Below are 19,033 nucleotides of genomic sequence, written 5' to 3' on the forward strand. Positions count from 1 at the left end.
GCGCCAGACGTCCACCAGGGAGTGGCGTTCGACGATCTCCCGGAGGACGGCGGCAGCGGCTGGGCACTGCTCAGTCCCCAAGCGGTCCCGTTCCTCGAGGGTGGTGTTAAAATCCCCTCCCAGGACCAGGCACTCACGAGGATCCAGGGAGCCGAAGAAGGCGGACGCCCGCTGATAAAAACGTAGCCTCTCCGGGCCCGATGTCGGGGCGTAATCGTTGACGAGATTAACCACAAGCCCCTCCATGCGGACCCGGAGGTGCAGCAGGCGACCCGGCACAGCCTCGGCGACCCCTAGCACCTCGGGCCGTAGGTCAGGGGAGAACAGAGTCGCCACTCCAGCCGCACAGACCGAGAAGTGGCTAAAGTAGGCCCCGTCCCCCCACTCCAGCCGCCAGCTCGCTTCAGCGGCCGGATCCGTATGGGTCTCCTGAGGAAAACCACAGAGTACCCCCCCTCCCGGAGGAAGGAGAGCACCTGGCTCCTGCGGAGACCCATCCTACAGCCCCGGGTGTTTAAGGTGGCAAGGACGATCGGCGCCATGAGGAGGGCTAGAGGGGATCCTTGCCGGCAGACATGCCCACGGCCTCCGGCAGGCCGCGAAGCAATCCGTGACCAACCCCGAAGGTGAGTAAAGAGTCACGGAAGACACAGACCCGCCGGTAGGCCGCGGCGGCCTGCTTCCTGGTCCTCTTACCCTCCCCCATGAGGGCCCTTGCGGCCCGGAGGACCTGATGGAAATCCCCCCACCGCTGGAGCGCAAGATGGACTTTGTTCCGGGAGCCACGGACGTCCTCAAGGAACTCCCGCAGCTCCTCCCTCAGCGCATGGGGGGGTGGGGTCACTGATCGATGACCGTCCCCCAGTGGGGCCCCCGTCACAGCCCCGTGGCCCACCGAGGCGGGTAGGCAGGGGGCAGACCCCCAACGTGGCAGCAGATGGGCTGGCGCCACACGACCCGACCCGCTCCCAGATTCAAGAAGGGGCGGTGGAAGGAGAACAGCAGCCCCTGGGGGGTCAGGACAGGAAGAAACTAATGAAGCCACTCCCTGGGAGGTAGTCCCAGGGGCGGCACTGGCATCACAAGAGGTGGGGGGGACAAGGACAGGGCTAACGGGAGTAGGGGGGGGATCAGGGAGAGAAGTCGGGAAGGAGGTAGAGGCAGGATCCGGAGCCCCTATATTTGAGCCGCCGGACAGTGGCTCCTCTTGGCCAGGCTCAGGGATCTGGGAAGCAGGCAGGGGACCCCTAACGATGCCGGGCTCAGCCACTGTGGCACGTGCAGCAGCCTCGGCATCCAGAGAGAGATGGTGGTCAATGGGGTCCCCGCTAAGGAAGGAGGGCGGGTCCTCCACACCCAAGAGGGACACCCCCTGGGAAGCGGGTCTTGGCAGCGGGGCACTGGCCGTCGCCCCAAGGGGCTCAGCGGCCGTCAACAGAGTGCCACCCGCAGCCAGGTCGATAGAAAATTCCAGGGGACCCTCAGAGGTGGGAGCAGAAACAGCGGGTAGGGGAAGGGAACCCGGGGACAGGGGGGATGTAGTGAGGTCGCCCAGATCGAGGCCCGCCGGCAGAGGGTCGTCCTCCCCCTGCATGACCGGGGTCAAACCCAGGGCCTCAATCTCCGCATAGATGGGAGGGAGATCACCGTCCACCAGGGCCCTCCCCACCAGCACCCGAGGCGATACCCACTGCGGCGCTCTCAGAGGCGTCAAGTGGGAACGGGGCGAGAGAGGCTCCCTTGGGGGCTTCCACGGGAAGGGACCCTGGAGGAGGGGCGGTGTAACCTTCCGGTGCTGTCACGGCATCCCCAGCCGGCACCACAAACTGGGAGTCATCAGGGGACAAGGCGGAAGACTCGACATCGGCGCCCCCCTTCCTGCTCTTCCAGGGGGCCTCCGAATCTGAAGGATGTAAGGAAACTCAAGCCTTCCGCTTGCCCCGCTTCCCCTGCACTAAGGACCAGCCCTCCATGGCATCATCCGGGGGCTGGCTAACAGGGGTCGGCTTGGGGGGCAAGGGCAATGGCTCAGGGACTCGGGGAGGCAGTGGTGGGACAGCAGAAACCAAGGAGGATTCCCCCTGGGACGAGCCCTCTCCCACGTCCGGCGGTAGCCCCGCCACACCCTCCTCCACAGAGGTGGACCGAGAAGGAGGAGGAGGGGCAGCTTCAGGTGCCGGGCAGCCAGGGGGACCGATGATGACAGAGCCGGCACCTTGCCGGGGCTCGGGGGTCCCGGACGCTCCTCCGTGCTGGGCCAAGGGACAGTCCCTCCGGACGTGCCCCATCGCCCGGCAGAGGTAGCACCGGGCCTCCCCCATTGAGTAATGCACCCAGTAGTGGGCTCCCTGGTAAGGGACCAGAAAGGACCCCTCGAGTGCCTCTCCGCGACGCGACGCCGGCGGCAGTTGAAGCTGCACTTGCCGGCAGAACGAGAGAACATGACGGAGGGCGGGGTCCTTGCAGCCCAAGGGGAGAGGGCTGATGACGGAGATGGGGCGTCCCAGGGCAGAAAGGGTGGGCAGCAGGGCGGCATTGGGCAGGAAGGGAGGGACGGAGGTCAAGATTAAGAGGACCCCCAGGTCTTCCAATGGCTCCAGGGGGACGAACACGCCCCCCACCGCCAGGCCTGTCTCTACCGCTTCCTGGGCGGCGGCCTCCGATGCCAGGAATACCACCTTCCCGTACATTTTGGAGGCCGCCACGATGGCCGTGGGCCCCACCACCCTTGCCAACGCCCGCACGTAGGTCTCCACGTGGGGCGAGGCGGGCACCAGGAGGCAACAGACGCCGTGCTTCCTGGTCAAAGTGGGAAAGGGGCCCCGGCTGCTGTAGATATTGGCGGAAGCGGCGGTCGGAGGAGCAACGGCAGGCGGGGGGGGCCGCCGCCACCTGGGCGTATGCCCTGGGGACCGGGGGAGGAACACCTGCAGAGCTGGTGGAGGGAATAGTGGGGAGGGATGCCGCAGCCTGTAGCGGGGCTGTGGCAGCAGGGGCAGTCTCCGCCATGGAGGGCCTGGGCTTTCTAGCGGGGCCCTTACCCTTCTTCCCACCCCGACTCTTCCTACCGGCTGGGGGGGCTCCCCCCGAATCAGAAGGGGCGAGAGACGTGGCAGCAACGGTCTCCCCAGTACTCACCGCCGCCGGTGCCCCAGCAGGGGCGGTGGTAGGTGGATCGGCAGCGGCAGATGAGATAGTGGCTTGGGGGCAGGTGGAGGAGGGGCAGTGGGAGCATCGCGAGGGGTCTCCCCCGCTGCGTCCCCCGCCATAACAAAAGCAGGGAGGGGGACAAACAGCGAGGGGAGGGGAAAGAGAGGAGGCGACCACCCCTCTCCGCTAGGCTGCAGGCAGGGGAGGAGGGTGCCAGAAGGGGAAGGCTAAAGGGACATGGGGAGCAAGCAAGGACCTAAGGGTGGGAGGGTTTCAGGGCACCAACGCAGAGGGGGGTTCCGGCTCCTCCAGTTGCACTAGGAGAGTGGGGGGGCAACGGCAGAGGGGGGAGTGCAGTGAACAAGGGGAAACCAAATGGGGAAGGGCACAAGTGCCTGGGAGGAGGCGTGGGCGCATGGGGGGGGACCGATTAGGGCTGAGGGAGCACAGTGTGGGGGGAAAGGGCGAGCTGGAATTGGGGTAGAGGGACCACGGGGACAGCTGCAGGGCTGGGGCAGAACTATCAGGCAGCAGAGGGAAATAGGTGGGGTGGACAAATGTGGCAAAGGGGAGGGGGCCATTCCAGGTGGCGGAGGGGCGTGCGCTCACAGGCACTTGTGCCAAAAAGTCAATGGTTGGCTGCTGCTGCTGCAGGCCGAAATGGTGGAAGTGGGCGTGGTGAGCCAGGCGAGCAGCTCAGACCCAGAGGCAGGAGTCCAAAGCAGAAGGAAAACAGCCAGCGGGGGTGGTGGAGGGGGCAACGATGGTGGCGGGGGCAAAAGGAGACACGGATGGACTGGGGGCAGGCTCCACGCCATACCCCCGGTGCCCCAGCAGACACAGTCCAAACCCCCACCACAAGAGCACAGTTTGAAAAAAAGACTCAGTCCAGAAAAGCCCCCTCCACGGTGGTCTTCACACGGTCTCCAGCAGCAGGTGGTCCTCTTCTCCTTCCTCTCCTCCTCCGGGCACCAACAGCTCCCCAGCAACAGCCACAGCAGCCCCAGCAGCTCCAGGTGGTGGTGGTCTGGTGTCCAGGCAGGAGGGACCCCGCTCAGAGGGTGGTGTCCTCAGCAACAAGAGCCGGGGTCCCTCACTCCCCTCCTCTCTGGGAAGCAGGCCAGCCCCCCCCCCAAGGGGCTGTAGGTGGAGTAACAGCAGTAACTGAGGGAGGATGGGAATCTACTAGCTAGCCAGCAAACAGACAGCAGAGAAAGGGGTGGGTGGTGATGTCTAGCCCAGCCACGACAGCAGCTGGAGCAGCAGCAAGGGCCCAATACCCAGCAGGAACAGCAGCAGCAGCAGCCCTCTCCTTCCTTCCTTCTACAGCAGAGTAGTAGAAAGGAGATCTACTGGCCACTGAAGAAGCAGGTTTCTGCTCCCTGAGTAAACAGGGACTGCTCCAGGCTAATGAAAACACCTGATTCCAATTAACCTGCTAAGAGTCAGTTGAGGCAGTTAAGCACCTGACTCTAATTAGGTCCCTCTGATGCTATAAAAGGGCTCATTCCAGTCAGGCCAGAGAAAGCCAGGTAGCCAGAGGAGAGGAAGTGTGTGCAAGGAACTGAGAGCAAGAGGTGTGCAAGAAGCCGAGAGTGAGTCGGCATACTGCTGGAGGACTGAGAAGTACAAGTGTTATCAGACTTCAGGAGGAAGGTCCAGTGGTGAGGATAAAGAAGGTGTTGGGAGGAGGCCCTGGGGAAGTAGCCCAGGGAGTTGTAGCTGCCATGCAACTGTACAAGGAGGCACTCTAGAGAGCTGCAGTCCACAGGGCCCTGGGCTGGAACCCGGAGTAGAGGGCAGGCCTGGGTTCCCCCCCAAAGCCTCCCAACTCCTGATCAAACACAGGAGGAATTGACCTGGACTGTGGCTTCTACTCAAGGGGAAGGTCTCTGGGCTGTTTCCTGACCCACAGGGTGAATCTGTGAGGCATGCAAATCCGCCAATAAGTGCAGGACCCACCAAGGTAGAGGAGAAACTTTGTCACAGTATCTTATAGGAGAGCTCAAGTGCCTTGCTGGAACTTAACTGAAAACAACGGAGGAGGTTGTAAGGAAGGAGAAAGTATTAAGATCACAATGCCAGATCAGTTTCAATCACTGGTGGAGAAATGGGAGGTGCCTCAACATAGTCAAAACTACGCTTGATCAACTGAGGGATAGGTTATGCCAAAAGCACTCCTTAGAACTCTTCTATGCTGGGATGATGACAATAATGGCTTGGTTGATGGCATTTGATGATGGCTTGGCTGCAGTTGTGCTGGGACTGTTATCTATTATACTAATCAGAATCAACTGCTTTTTACCTTGTGCTTCCTCCATCAGTGTTGTATCCACCTGTTGCACTCTGGTACTATGTTCTTTGGAGCAAGGATCATCTTCACTTTATATGTTTGTAAAGCATCTAGCACAATGGGATCCTAATCCCTGACTGGAGGCTCTGAGTGCTACCACAATACAAATAAATAATGACAGTAAAGTTATGATGGAGGCTGGGTGAAACCTCAAAGAAGCTGATGGGCTTGAGAAACAAACTTCATTTAGGATAAGTATAAGAAGGAATTAAGCTCCTTTTTTTTTGGAGAAAGAGAGCTGAAACAATAGGAGTTACCACCCAAAATACAGCCCACATACAATGCTGCTCAGAAACTGAGCTATGTGCAGATAGCTTTTGATTGTTATAGTTTGATGGAGGTGTTTGTATCTATCAACATAAGCTTCCAGAGAAAATGCAGATAGAGGCACCCAACAACCAATCAGAAATCTAGAGAAGCCCTGGAAACAAGGCCCTGAGAGAAAGTGAAGAGATGGGAGGTTTGTAGGCAGAGTGTTGGTTAGAAAGAGGCTTGGAACTGTGAACAAAAAAAATGCCTCCTGTAGTTTGATTCGTACTGTGTTCTCAGAAACACGACTTTGAATAAATTCTTTGTAAATACAAAGGGTTGCATAAAAGAAATACCTGACTCCATCATCAGTTTCTCCTCCTAAAGAAACAGCCTACAAGACCCTAAATATTAGCTAATCACTCAGGCCAAAAGTGAGCAGGTAGCAGTCATGTTGTAGCAAGTGTATTGAGGCAACATGGAATTGTTCCATTATAGGATCTACCTCCTACCAGCAGAATTTAAAAATTAAAAATTAACTACATACTAAATCACCTACTGCTTGAGATTACCAGAAGTGATTAAAAACAGAAAATCATTGTCCTCATCCCCTCTCTATATCTAACCAGAATTTTGGGACCTGGATGACTGACAGCTGCAGCACACAGCAGGCATTAGAAAAGACTACACATTTACCAGATAACAAGAATATTTAGAGTTATAATAGAAATATTTTATAAAAGATAGAAAAATAACTTTGGCAGGGATATAAACCCTGAAATTTTGTGGCATAAGCCAACCTCTAGCTATTGGGGGTTATGATGAAACTTTCCATAGGAACAAGTTATTTTATAATTGCCTTCTGCAAGGTTTAGTCCTCTGATCCATCTGGTATTGGCCACTATCAGAGACTAGATGCATCATCTCTCTGATCCAATATGGCAAGTCTTATGTTTTTATGTCCACTGGAACTAATGATTTTCAGCCAAAGATAATACTTTCACTTCCATTCCTTACACGGAATTATTATATTTCTCTACTGTGGACACAGATGAGGAGAATGCTGTGGCTGAAACTGTATGGACACATGCAGTGCAACCTATCTGCAGGTCATGGTTTGTTTTGTTTTGTCAACAGTCTAGTCTATGCAATTGAGGAGAAGAAATAAAGAGGTTCTTGGTAGTTTGAGTTCATACTGCTTCATTTGCTACTTTAGGTTGTCAGTCCTGGCAATATTGTTCTGGATGTTTTGCTTCTAGATGGTACCTGATTGCTAATGTGCCAACTTTGCTTCCAGGCTTCCTATAGATCACTCTTATTGCAAAGAGAGAGAAGAGTTTGTCTGGGTTCATTAATGGGGCAAACATCTGCAGCTGCACTTACAAGCCATTCAAGCTGCCATGAATAAGTAATAACCCTGACTCAAAACAGTTTAACTAAAACATTTATTTGAATAAAATACCAGGAAATGTTTAAAAGTCACTTCGTAATTGAGGTTGGGAGTTTTGACAATGTGTGATAATCAGGCAAAGCTTGATTTGAGTTTCAGTGACAGCAGAAAATCTAATGCAGGGATTGGCAACCTTTGGCACATGGCTTACCAGGGTATGCACCCTGGTGGGCTGGGATGGTTTGTTTATTTGCCGTGTCCACAGGTTCAGCTTATCGCGGCTCCCACTGGCCACAGTTCACCGTTCCAGGCCAATTGGGGCTGTGGGAAGAGGTGCAAGCCGAGGAATGTGCTGGCCGCCACTTCCCACCACCCTCATTGGCCTGGAGCGGCGAACCGTGGCCAGTGGGAGCCACAATTGGCCAAACCTGTAGACACATCAGGGAAACAAACTAGCCCAGCATGCCAGGGTGCCAGAATTTGCCGATTCCTGATCTAATGCATAATGCTGGCTATGCATGTATTTATTTATTTATTTCTCTGCCACCTTATCACCGAATCAGAGGCCAGTGATGTAAAAAGGATCTTGTGTCTTATTGCAAATATTGATAGATTGATCTGTTCTTAACAATAAAAAAGTGATTATTGTAAGCATGTAACCTTGTTAATAGCTAACAATAGGAAAATTAGTAATATTTGCCAAAAAACCAGACATGGAGAATGAGGGTTTTATGTGTAATATTATTTATAGATATCATATACCCTTCTGTTTGATATTAATCTGCATGATGACCAGTAATTAAATCAAAGGAGGCTGTTAAAGAAGAAGAAACCAACAGGAAAAAAAATAAAATAATGACATAAAACAATCTTATGGATTATCTGTTTATTGGGGAATAACTTCTGCCTGACTTCATCCAGGCTAGAATGAGCCATGGCTGAGCCTAGGATCAAAAGAAATCTTAAAGTTAAAAAATACTGGCCTTGGGAATGAGGAAAGGGAAGATGGGCGCTTGCTGACTCGAGACTAACAAGAGACACAGAAACAGAGGGAGCATGCCACAAGCAGGACAGGTTCTCCCTCCCAACTCAGAGATAGTAATAAGATGAACTTCCCTGAGTCATGGATAGAGAGGTTCAAGTTACATAAAGAAGTCTGTGTCTAGGCCTTCCAGTGTTTTAGCCTATTTTCTTAAATGATTTGTGCCTCTGAAGAAAGAATGAATAAATAATGCTTAGCTTCAAAGATGCTGCAAATGCATGGTGTCACAGATTCCCTAAAGAAACTTTCACAGTTGCTAAAACCAAGTTGGGCCTGTGTCATTAACACTGTTGGGAATCACAGAGGCTGCAACCCAGAGATCCATTCTGAGAGTATTTGTACTTTGTGAGATGCAGAAAGCCAAGCCTCAGGGATCTGTATATTTTGAAAACTTCTATTTCTACCAATTATTCCTAGAAAAAGTTAAGCACATGATTCTTTGAAATTTGCCATAAAACTAGATGCTGATAGATTTAGGGTCAGATTTTTAAAGACATTTAGACACATAACTTCTGATTTCAATTGGAGTTAATCACCTATATTCACATATTTCAAGGACAGAAGGGACCACTGTGTTCACCTAGTCTGACCTCCTGTACAACACAGGCCACCGAACTACCTCAAAATAACTCCTAGAGCATATCTTTTAGAAAAAAACATCCAATCTTGATTTAAAAATAATAGAATCATAGACTTTAAGGTCAGAAGGGACCATTATGATCAACTAATCTGATCTCCTGCACAATGCAAGCTACAGAATCTCACCCACCCACTCCTGTATCAAACCTGTGTCTGACCTATTGAATCATGGTTTAAAGATTTCAAGGTGCAGAGAATCTTCCAGCAAGTGACCCGTACTCCATGCTGCAGAGGAAGGTGAAAAACCCCCATGGCCTCCGCCAATCTGCCCTAGAGGAAAATTCCTTCCCGATTCCAAATATAGCGATCAGCTAAACCCTGAGCATATGGGCAAGACTCACCAGCCAGACATTCAGGAAAGAATTATCTATAGTAACTCAGATCCCACCCCATCTAACATCTCATCACAAGCCATTGGGCATATTTACCGCTAATAGTCAAAGACCAATCTCATTATATCATCCCCTTCATAAGCTTATCAAGCTTAGTCTTGAAGGCAGATATGTCTTTTGCCCTCACTACTCCCCTTGGAAGGCTGTTCCAGAACTTCACTCCTCTGATGGTTAGAAACCTTCATCTAATTTAAATCTAAACTTCCTGATGGCCATTTTATATCCATTTGTTCTTGTGTCCACATTGGTACTGAGTTTAAATAATTCCCTTCCCTCCCTGGTATTTTTTCGTCTGATATATTTGTCAAGAGTAACCATATCTCCCCTCAGCCTGCTTTTGGTTAGGCTAAACAAGCCAAGCTCTTTCAGTCTCCTTTCATAAGACAGGTTTTCCATTCCTCGGATCATCCTAGTAGCCCCTCTCTGTACCTGTTCCAGTTTGAATTCATCCTTCTTAAACATGGGAGACCAGAACTGCACATAGTATTCCCGATGAGGTCTCACCAGTGCCTTGTATAACGGTACTAACACCTCATTCTCTACTGGAAATATCTCGCCTAATGCATCCCAAAACCTCATTAGCTTTTTTCACAGCCATATCACACTGGCAGCTCATAGTCATCCTGTGATCAACCAATACTCTGAGGTCACTCTCCTCCTCTGTTATTTCCAACTGATGCGTCCCCAGTTTATAACAATAATTCTTGTTATTAATCCCTAAATGCAGGACCTTGCACTTTTCACTATGAAATTTCATCCTATTACTATTCCTTCAGTTTACGAGGTCATCCAGATCTTCCTGTATGATATCCTGGTCCTTCTCTGTATTGCAATACCTCCCAGCTTTGTGTCATCCGCAAAATTTATTAGCACATTCCCACTTTTTGTGCCAAGGTCAGTAATAAAAAGATTAAATAAGATTGGTCCCAAAACCGATCCCTGAGGAACTTCACCAGTAACCTCCCTCCAGCCTGACAATTCACTTTTCAGTACAACTCGTTGTAGTCTCCCCTTTAATCAGTTCCTTATCCACCTTTCAATTTTCATATTGAGCTCCATCTTTTCCAATTTAGCTAATAATTCCCCTTGTGGAACCGTATCGAATGCCTTACTGAAATCAAGGTAAAGTAGATCCACTGCGTTTTCTTTGTCTAAGAAAACTGTTACCTTCTCAAAGAAGGAGATCAGGTTAGTTTGGTACAATCTACCTTTTGTAAAACCATGTTATAATTTGTCCCTGTCATGGTATAATTCCCCACTCTGAACCTTAGCGTCCAAAAGATGGGGTACCAGCATGAATTCCTCTAAGCTCAATTACCAGCTTAGAACCTGTAGCGCTGCCACCAACCAGGAATTCCAGTGCCTGGTACACTCTGGTCCCCCAAAACCTTGCCCGGGGACCCCCAAGACCCAGACCCTCTGGATCTTAACGCAAGGAAGGTAAACCCTTTCCCTCACTGTTGCCTCTCCCAGACTTCCCCTCCCTGGGTTACCCTGGAAGATCACTGTGATTCAAACTCCTTGAATCACAAAACAGAGAGGACAATTCACCTTCCTCCCTCCTTCTCTTTCCCCCTCCTAGACTCTTCCTGAGAGAAAGTAATCCTGGCACAGAGAGAAATCAGCCTCTCTCTCCCTCTTCCCTCCTTTCTCCAGACCAATTCCCTGGTGAATCCAGACCCAGTCCCCTGGGGTCTCACCAGAATAAAAAAAAATTAGGTTCTTAAACAAGAAAAGCTTTTAATTAAAAAAAGAAACAAACAGTAAATATTATCTTTGTAAATTGTAAAAAAAAATGGAATAGGTACAGGGTCTTTCAGCTATAGACACTGGGAATACACTCCCAGCCTAAGTATACAAGTACAAATTAAAATCTTTTCAGCAAAATATCAATTTGAACTCCTTTCAGTCAAATGCACATTTGAACTCCTTCCAACCAAATACACATTTGCAAATAAAGAAAACAACCATAAGCCTAACTCGCTTTATCTACCTCGTACTCACTATTCTGGATCTATAAGAACCTGTATCAGGGAGATTGGAGAGAAACCTGGTTGCACGTCTGGTCCCTCTGAGCCCCCAGAGTGAACAGCAACCAAAAAACTAACAGCACACACAAAAACTTCCCTCCTCAAGATTTGAAAGTATCCTGTCCTCTGATTGGTCCTCTGGTCAGGTGACAGCCAGGCTCACTGTTCTTGTTAACCCTTTCCAGGCAAAAGAGATATGAAGCACTTTTGTTCTATTAACTCTTACTTATCTGTTTATGACAGTCCCAATTAACATTGACCTCAATGTCATAAACTACTTTCTCCTTCAAAAATTTTTCCAAGACCTTGCATACTACAGATGTCAAACTAACAGGCCTGTAGTTGCCCAGATCACCTTTGTCCCCCTTTCTTAAAGATAAGAACTATGTTAGCAATTCTCCAGTCATTCAGTACAACCCCTGAGTTTACTGATTCATCAAAATTTTTTGCTAATGAGCTTGCAATTTCATGCTTCAGTTCCTTTAATATTCTTGGACGAAGATTATCTGGGCCCCTCAATTTAGTCCCATTGAGCTGTTCAGTTTGGTTTCTACCTCGACGTGGTAATATCTACCTCCATATCCTCATTCCCATTTGTCATCCTACCATTATCCCTAAGCTCCTCATTAAAGACTGAGGCAAAGTATTTGTTTAGATATTGGGCCATGCCTAGATTATCCTTAACCTCCACTCCATCATCATCAGTGTTTAGAGTCCCACTTCTTTCTTTGTTTTCTTTTTATTTTATACGACTATAGAACCTTTTACTATTGGTTTTAATTTCCATTGCAAGGTCCAACTCTACATCGCTTTTGGTCTTTCTCACTGTATTCCTACATATTCTGACCTCAATAAGGTAGTTTTCCTTGCTGATCCCTCCCATCTTCAACTCTTTGTAGGCTTTCTGCTTTTTCTTAATCACCTCTCTGAGATGATTGCTCATCCAGCTTAGTCTACAACTCCTCCCTTTTCTTGGGATGCAGGCTTTTGATAGTTTCTGCAACTTTGACTTGAAGTAATTCCAGGCCTCCTCCACATTTAGATCCCCAAGTTCTTCATTCCAATTCACTTCCCTAACTAATTTCCTTAATTTTTTAAAGTTAGCCCTTTTTAAATCAAAAAACCCTAGTCACAGATCTATTTTTGTTTATCCTTCCATTTAGTTTAAACTGAATTAGCTCATTATTGCTCGAACCAAGGTTGTCCCCTACAACCATTTCTTCTATAAGGTCCTCACTACTCACCAAAACCAAATCTCAAATGGCATTCCCTCTTGTTGGTTCAGCAACTATTTGGTGAAGGAATCCATCAGCTATCATATCTAGGAAAATCTGAGTCCTGTTGTTATTTCTAGCACTTGTCCTCCAGTCTATATCTGGGAAGTTAAAGTTTCCCATGATCACACAATTCCCATTAGTATTTACTTCATTCAAAACATTAAAAAGGTCTTTATCTATATCCAAATCAGATCCCAGTGGTCTATAGCACCCCCAAGCACTGTCTCAGGAATGATCTTAGATCGACTCTACCCCCAGTGTAGACCTAACCTTGGTTCTGGCCTTTTGGAAATATACACAAAAATCAAATCAGCAGCAAATATGTTAAAATCAAGACCAAACTGCCAAGTTTTTTACATAAAATGAATATGTCTATATTCTCTTCAAATCATTTGATATCCAAAGGGTTCTCCTTCAGCAACGTTATGTAACAATTATGAAGTTCACGTCACAAGCAGTTTAATAGCTTTGTAAACTCGACTGTGACAAGGCTAATATATGCAGCTGTAGAAGGTAGATGTCTCAAGACACAAAAGCTAACTGTATAAAATTGAAACCTGCAAGCCAAGACAGACATGTCCCCCCAAAGCAACTTCCATCAGCCTGAATACTTTAGGTTAGAAGCCATGCACACAGAGATAATGTGACATTTTCCCATGAAGTAGGTTGATTAGACCACGCAATGGCATGAGACTCTCTACAGCATGATAGCATCCTCACTGCTTAAATCTTCTGGAACTGAAGTGCTCAACATTTTATGACTGAAGTAATGGATTTAGCCTTATCTGATATAAGCATTATGAGGAAGTTTGTATTTTTAATTTGCCCACAAGTAGCATGTGCAGGAAAAGCAATTGGTTTTACTTGCAATATCTTTTGGTAAAAAAGTGCATACATGTCACTTTTGTTGTAGAATGACAGGATTCTTTTCATGTATTTAAATGTTCCAGCTCTTGGTGGCAAATGAAGATTTTACAAGTGTCTTATACAAGAGAGTAGAACATATTTTCATAATCCTATTATATTAAGAATCATATTTCAGATAAAAGTCAGTTTTGGGAGAAAATAGATCCAACAAAAATAATAATGTATTAACTGAGCAAACAGTCTGGTTTCCAGACAGACTATTTATTTAACTGTTTGCAACCAATGTCTCATCTCTGCATGAGAAAGTGCATTTCTTTTAAATGAACATTCATTGATTTCAATGTAGCTATAACAGAGTGACAACATGTTCATGTCCTTACCTGTGTCCCTTCCAATCAAAAGAGCCGGATGTATTAAATCACTAAAGAGATTAAGATGAGACAATAATTTTTTGGGAGGGAAATACAAAGGGGAGAATGCTTACAATTTTTTGTTGGTTTGTTTTGATTAACTGAATCAGTGCCCTAACATCAGAATTTTGTTTTCATACCCATCTCACTCCTCTGATGTGATACAGAAAATCAACTTCCTGTCTTTCTTCAAATGAAGAGATATGAAGGTATGACTCATGTCATAAACAGATAAGTAAAAGTTAATAGAACAAAAGTGCTTCATATCTCTTTTGCCTGGAAAGGGTTAACAAGAACAGTTAATTTTTACTGTTTTTCCCTCTTTAATTAAAAGTTTCTTTTTTATGAACCTGATTGTTTTTTTATTCTGGTGTGAGACCCCAGGGGACTGGGTCTGGATTCACCAGGGAATTGGTAGGGAGAAAGGAGGGAAGAGGGAGAGAGAGGCTGATTTCTCTCTGTGTTAGGATTACTTTCTCTCTCAGGGAAAATCTGGGAGGGGGAGAGAGAAGGAGGGAGGAAGATAAATTTTCCTCTCTGTTTAAAGATTCAAGGAGTTTGAATCACAGTGATCTTCCAGGGTAACCCAGGGAGGGGAAGCCTGGGAGAGTCAACAATGAGGGATAGGGTTTACTTTCCTTGTGTTAAGATCCAGAGGGTCTGGGTCTTGGGAGTCCCCGGGCAAGGTTTTGTGGGGACCAGAGTGTACCAGGCATTGGAATTCCTGGTTGGTGGCAGCACTACAGGTTCTAAGCTGGTAATTGAGCTTAGAGGAATTCATGCTGGTACCCCATCTTTTGGACGCTAAGGTTCAGAGTGGGGAATTATACCATGACAACTCATGCTATGGTATATTATTTTAAAACATAATTATCAGTGCATTTTCCAACATATCCCAACGTGCTAGGCAACCCAATATATCCCCCCTACAAAGCACAGCATTTGGGAGACACAGCTCAATGATGCACTTGTGCACCCTTCATTTGAAAATTCTCACTGAGCATAAACACCATTTGAACTGCTAATGCACAAGCAATTCCTGATTTTAAATGTGCTAACCCTTAGGAAATCTTAGCTTCCATTAATGTAATCATATTTCTACTATGCAGTTACAGTGCATCTGAAAAGGTGAAAATTCCATTAGCGGATATAATGTAGTACATGAAAGCTTAGCTTTCATAACCAAAGAAACATTGTTAGACTAACCTCTGTTAGTCTATAAGGTGCCACAGGATTCTTTGCTGCTTTTACAGATCCAGACTAACACGGCTACCCCTCTGATACAAAGAAACATTCATGAAGTCTAGGAGTTACAGTATGTGCAGCAATTTCAGTTATAGCTAAATAAATAAATAAATACAAATACTTACAGTGTAATTCATTCCTATTCAATTTATCCAAAGTATGTAGATTCCATGTACATTGAAGCAGCTAAACATATAATTTAATATATTTCATTCAGAATTTACGGCATTGTAAGTCACATTTCTTCTACCTTAGGCTCGTAACACCAAATGATTTGTTGAACAAGATGGATTCAGGGAGATTTCTCAGCATCTTTAGACAGGGAGATTTTGCTTTGTATGAATTTTTGAAAACCAATTGACATATTTCATAAAGTTTTGTATCTGACAGAGACAATTTTTGCTGGTTCAATTTTTATTTGAGAATCAGTTCACCCTGTACTGGGGGATTTTAAGTGTGAAGCAGTGGTTTCAGTTCTGGGCTGTTCACCTATACCTTTTCTTTGGTATGGATTTGTAAGGTTTCAGAGGCCACCCACTCTGATCTTTAATTTAAATATAAAACTTAAAATGTAATCAATCAAAATTGTTGAGCTCTCCTTGGTTTCCAAATTGGCCCAGGTTCACTAGACAGGGGGACTAAGTTTGCAAATCTTAAACCTTTAGACTAACCTGGCTGAATTTCATGTTTGTAAGGCAGGTTTCATATGGTTTCTTGTTTCATAGTGGAAGTTTCTGCACAGGTCTAATTAAACCTAATGAGAGGGACTAGGGAATGGTTGTGGAGATAAATCCCCTAGGTTTAGTCATTTTTGATTATTCATATTAACTGAGAGGTCTCCAGGTATCCTAGTTAATGATACTCTGTCAAATGCTAGCCACCCACATTAACAAGTGAGGGGAATTAATGGGGCCAGCGGTGAAAGGGGAACAGCCCCTGCAGCAAGGAAAGAGAAATTTGACAATGGACAATAGGTAGCTCCTCCCCTGGGATCCTCTGGCACCTATTTGCCAGCTGCACGGGAGAGGTGCTGATTGGCCAGCATTCCCCAGGATTTAGTCCGGTGCAGGGGCTAAATGAAGACTCTTTCTGATCCATTCCAGCTGCCCAGCTTACCCACCCAAACTAAGAATGGGAACTCTATCTGACAGATGCTGCAGGTCTAGACAATTGCCTGTTTAGAGGGGGCAGGAAGGATTTTTTTCTCCCATGGACTAATTGGCAGAAGACCAGGGAGTTTTCTGCCTTCCTTGCAGCACCTGCAAGCCACAGTATATTATGTAGGAACATGCTTGGTACCTAAATGAGGTACTGGGATTGAGTTTATTCAACACAATTTGGGGCCAATTTCCAGTGCAGTATGAGAATATAATGACTGGTTCCCGGAGATATAAGACCAGGAATTTTGGTGATGGACCTTTGACTCATGTGATAGGGTGAGACCTTGTGACTTTCATGGGGCAAGGTCAGATCTTGTAGCCCTTGTAGGCTGAGGCCCCACCCTGCTGCATCCTCTGTCATCCTCTGGGGGATGGGGGGAGAAGAGACAGGCAGGGGAGACCCACCCCGTGTTATGGGTTATATGAGCCCTGTAACCCTCACACTGGAGCAAATTAAATGCCTGATATATGAGAATATGGCTGATGGCCAGATAGCTCCCCTCCCTTGTGTTAAAGTTTAATAAAAGTTGCAAACTGCCACTTAATTCCATGCACATCTGTCCCCATTTTGCCACCGTATCATAGCTCTCAGGTTATCCTCTGGAAGTGTCAACCCTGCTGCTGAAACAGAAAGCCTAAGACCAGTACCCTGCATGTAAGAACTTCAAGGAAGGGTCTAGATTACACTTTGAGCGAGGACAGAGGGATGGTCTGATGCTGACCTATTCATAAGTCACTGGGTCACTGCTGCTAGCCAGGAAGACAGAGGCTATGTCTTCACTATCAAAAAAAGGAATAACTAATGTTAATTATCCTATTGTAAAAATCATAGTGGAGAAAAGACAGTGTAGTGTTACTTTGAGGTAAACCAGGTGAAGTTAGCCACCGGCAGGAGTATGACCTTACTGTCAAAACTACAAGTGCCTTGTTTTCACTTAAGATTTGACAGCAAGATAACTATTATGCATTAGATATTTTGTGCCAAACAAAAACACCTTTGTGCCAGTGAAGACTGAGACAAATTGTGAGTTGATCTGAGTAAATACAATGACTTTGCAATTACAGAGACTCCATCCTACTGCTGCTTAATCCATACTCTTTCTCCTACCTCCTTGCCTACAAGCTGGACATTATACATGCACTTAAGAATGTTTAGTAACAGTCCTCACTAAAATACTGTGTGTGTTGGGAGTTAGCTTTTATGTGAAGATGATGCATTCATTCGTAAAAGACTGGATTATGGAGTTTGGCACAATTAGTCTACTGTCAGTAGAGTTATTTAATCAGCTCCCTTCTCACCCACACCCAACCTTCAGTCTCTTACCCCATATTAGTTAAAATAAAACCCTTCAGGGTAGCTGCCTGCCTTCTGTGTTTTTACTGTCCTACTATAAGTGTTCTTTTAGTTCTTTAGATCAGTTTCTCTCAAACTTTCCACACTACTATAACTCTTTCAGGAGTCTAATTTGCCTTATGTACCCCCAAGTTTCACCTCAATTAAAAACTACTTGCTTAGGAAAATCAGACAAAAGTGTCACACATTATTACTGAAAAGTTGCTTACTTTCCATTTTTACCATATAAAATAAATCAATTGGAATATAAATATTGTACTTTCATTTAAGTGTATAGTATATAGAACAGCATAAACAAGTCATTGTCTGTATGAAATTTTAATTTGTACTGACATTACTAGTATTTTCTATGTAGCCTGTTGTAAAATTAGACAAACACTGAGATGAGCTGACGTACCCCCGGAAGACTTCTGTGTATCCCGGGGCACATGTACCTCTGGTTGAGAACCCCTGCTTTAGATTACAAGTAGTGCTCCCATTAGTTCAAGTGAGTTCTTCTAGTTTCCCCTTCAAAGCTTCTTGAAAGGACTAAAGTCGTATTCATGGAGATTGTTTCCCCAGATCAAGAAATGACACATTCTTTAACATGGTACTGTACTTATCCTTCTAAAGATTCCCCGCAAGGTTCCAATAGGCTCACATCTTTTACTTTAACCCTGAATGCTATTTTCCAGAAGATACTACCTTTACCAAGTAGGTGCAGCTCCTGTGAGGGAGGTATTATACTAGCAATACCTAATCTCCCACTGTCCCATCATCACTAAAGTCTCATAAGCTTTAGTCTCTGAAATAGAAGGACTGCAAGTTTCATGTTAGCTTTTGCAGGATGTGTGTGTGAGGAGAAAGGGCAGTCATGATTAAAAAACAGGATGCTGGAACTTGGACATCTGGGTTCTAGTTTCTGGCTCTGCCACAAATTTCCTTTGCAACCTTGGGTAACTCATTTGATCTCTCTATGCATCAGTTTTCCCATCTGATAACAGTACTTAGCTATATAATGGGAATATGTGAAATTTAACTAAAAAAAACCAATTACAAATCAATCTAAGGTGATAGGATGGAAGGTGCTATGTACGTGTAAATTTGTTATTAGTATTGGGAAGTATAGTAGAATTTTTTTCAGACATGTTGATGCATAGGTACATAACTCAAATTAGAAGGAAGCTGTTTAACTGCTATTATCTGAAGAATACATGCCATTCAAAGTGGAGTTTGGATTGCTAAAGCTATTAATAAAATAAGATACTGTATGTCAATTTGAATATGTCACATTGCATTAAAATTCCTTACGTGTTCAAGAAAAGCCTGAATCGTGTGGAACTGCTAGGATACAAAGAGTTAATGAAATGCTGTGTATAACTATAACTATATTACCTATTCTTTCTTTCAAGACTTAATTTCTAATTATATCTTAATACTTGTGAATGCCTACCATGCATAAACACAATAAACACTGCTAATTCATCAGTGATCTG

The 19,033-nt window shown here is 46.2% G+C and overlaps 1 protein-coding gene across 1 annotated transcript in view; it reads right to left on the reverse strand.

Moving 5' to 3' along the window:
• EYS (eyes shut homolog) overlaps positions 1 to 19,033 on the reverse strand; it is a 1,559,204-nt gene that overhangs the window by 381,676 nt on the left and 1,158,495 nt on the right. The window contains 2 exon segments of the mRNA XM_030558318.1: positions 1,723 to 1,735; positions 4,511 to 4,557. Of these exon segments, the coding sequence (XP_030414178.1) occupies positions 1,723 to 1,735; positions 4,511 to 4,557 (60 nt within the window).

Source organism: Gopherus evgoodei, chromosome 3, assembly GCF_007399415.2.
Source record: "Gopherus evgoodei ecotype Sinaloan lineage chromosome 3, rGopEvg1_v1.p, whole genome shotgun sequence".
NCBI classification, from domain to species: domain Eukaryota; kingdom Metazoa; phylum Chordata; order Testudines; family Testudinidae; genus Gopherus; species Gopherus evgoodei.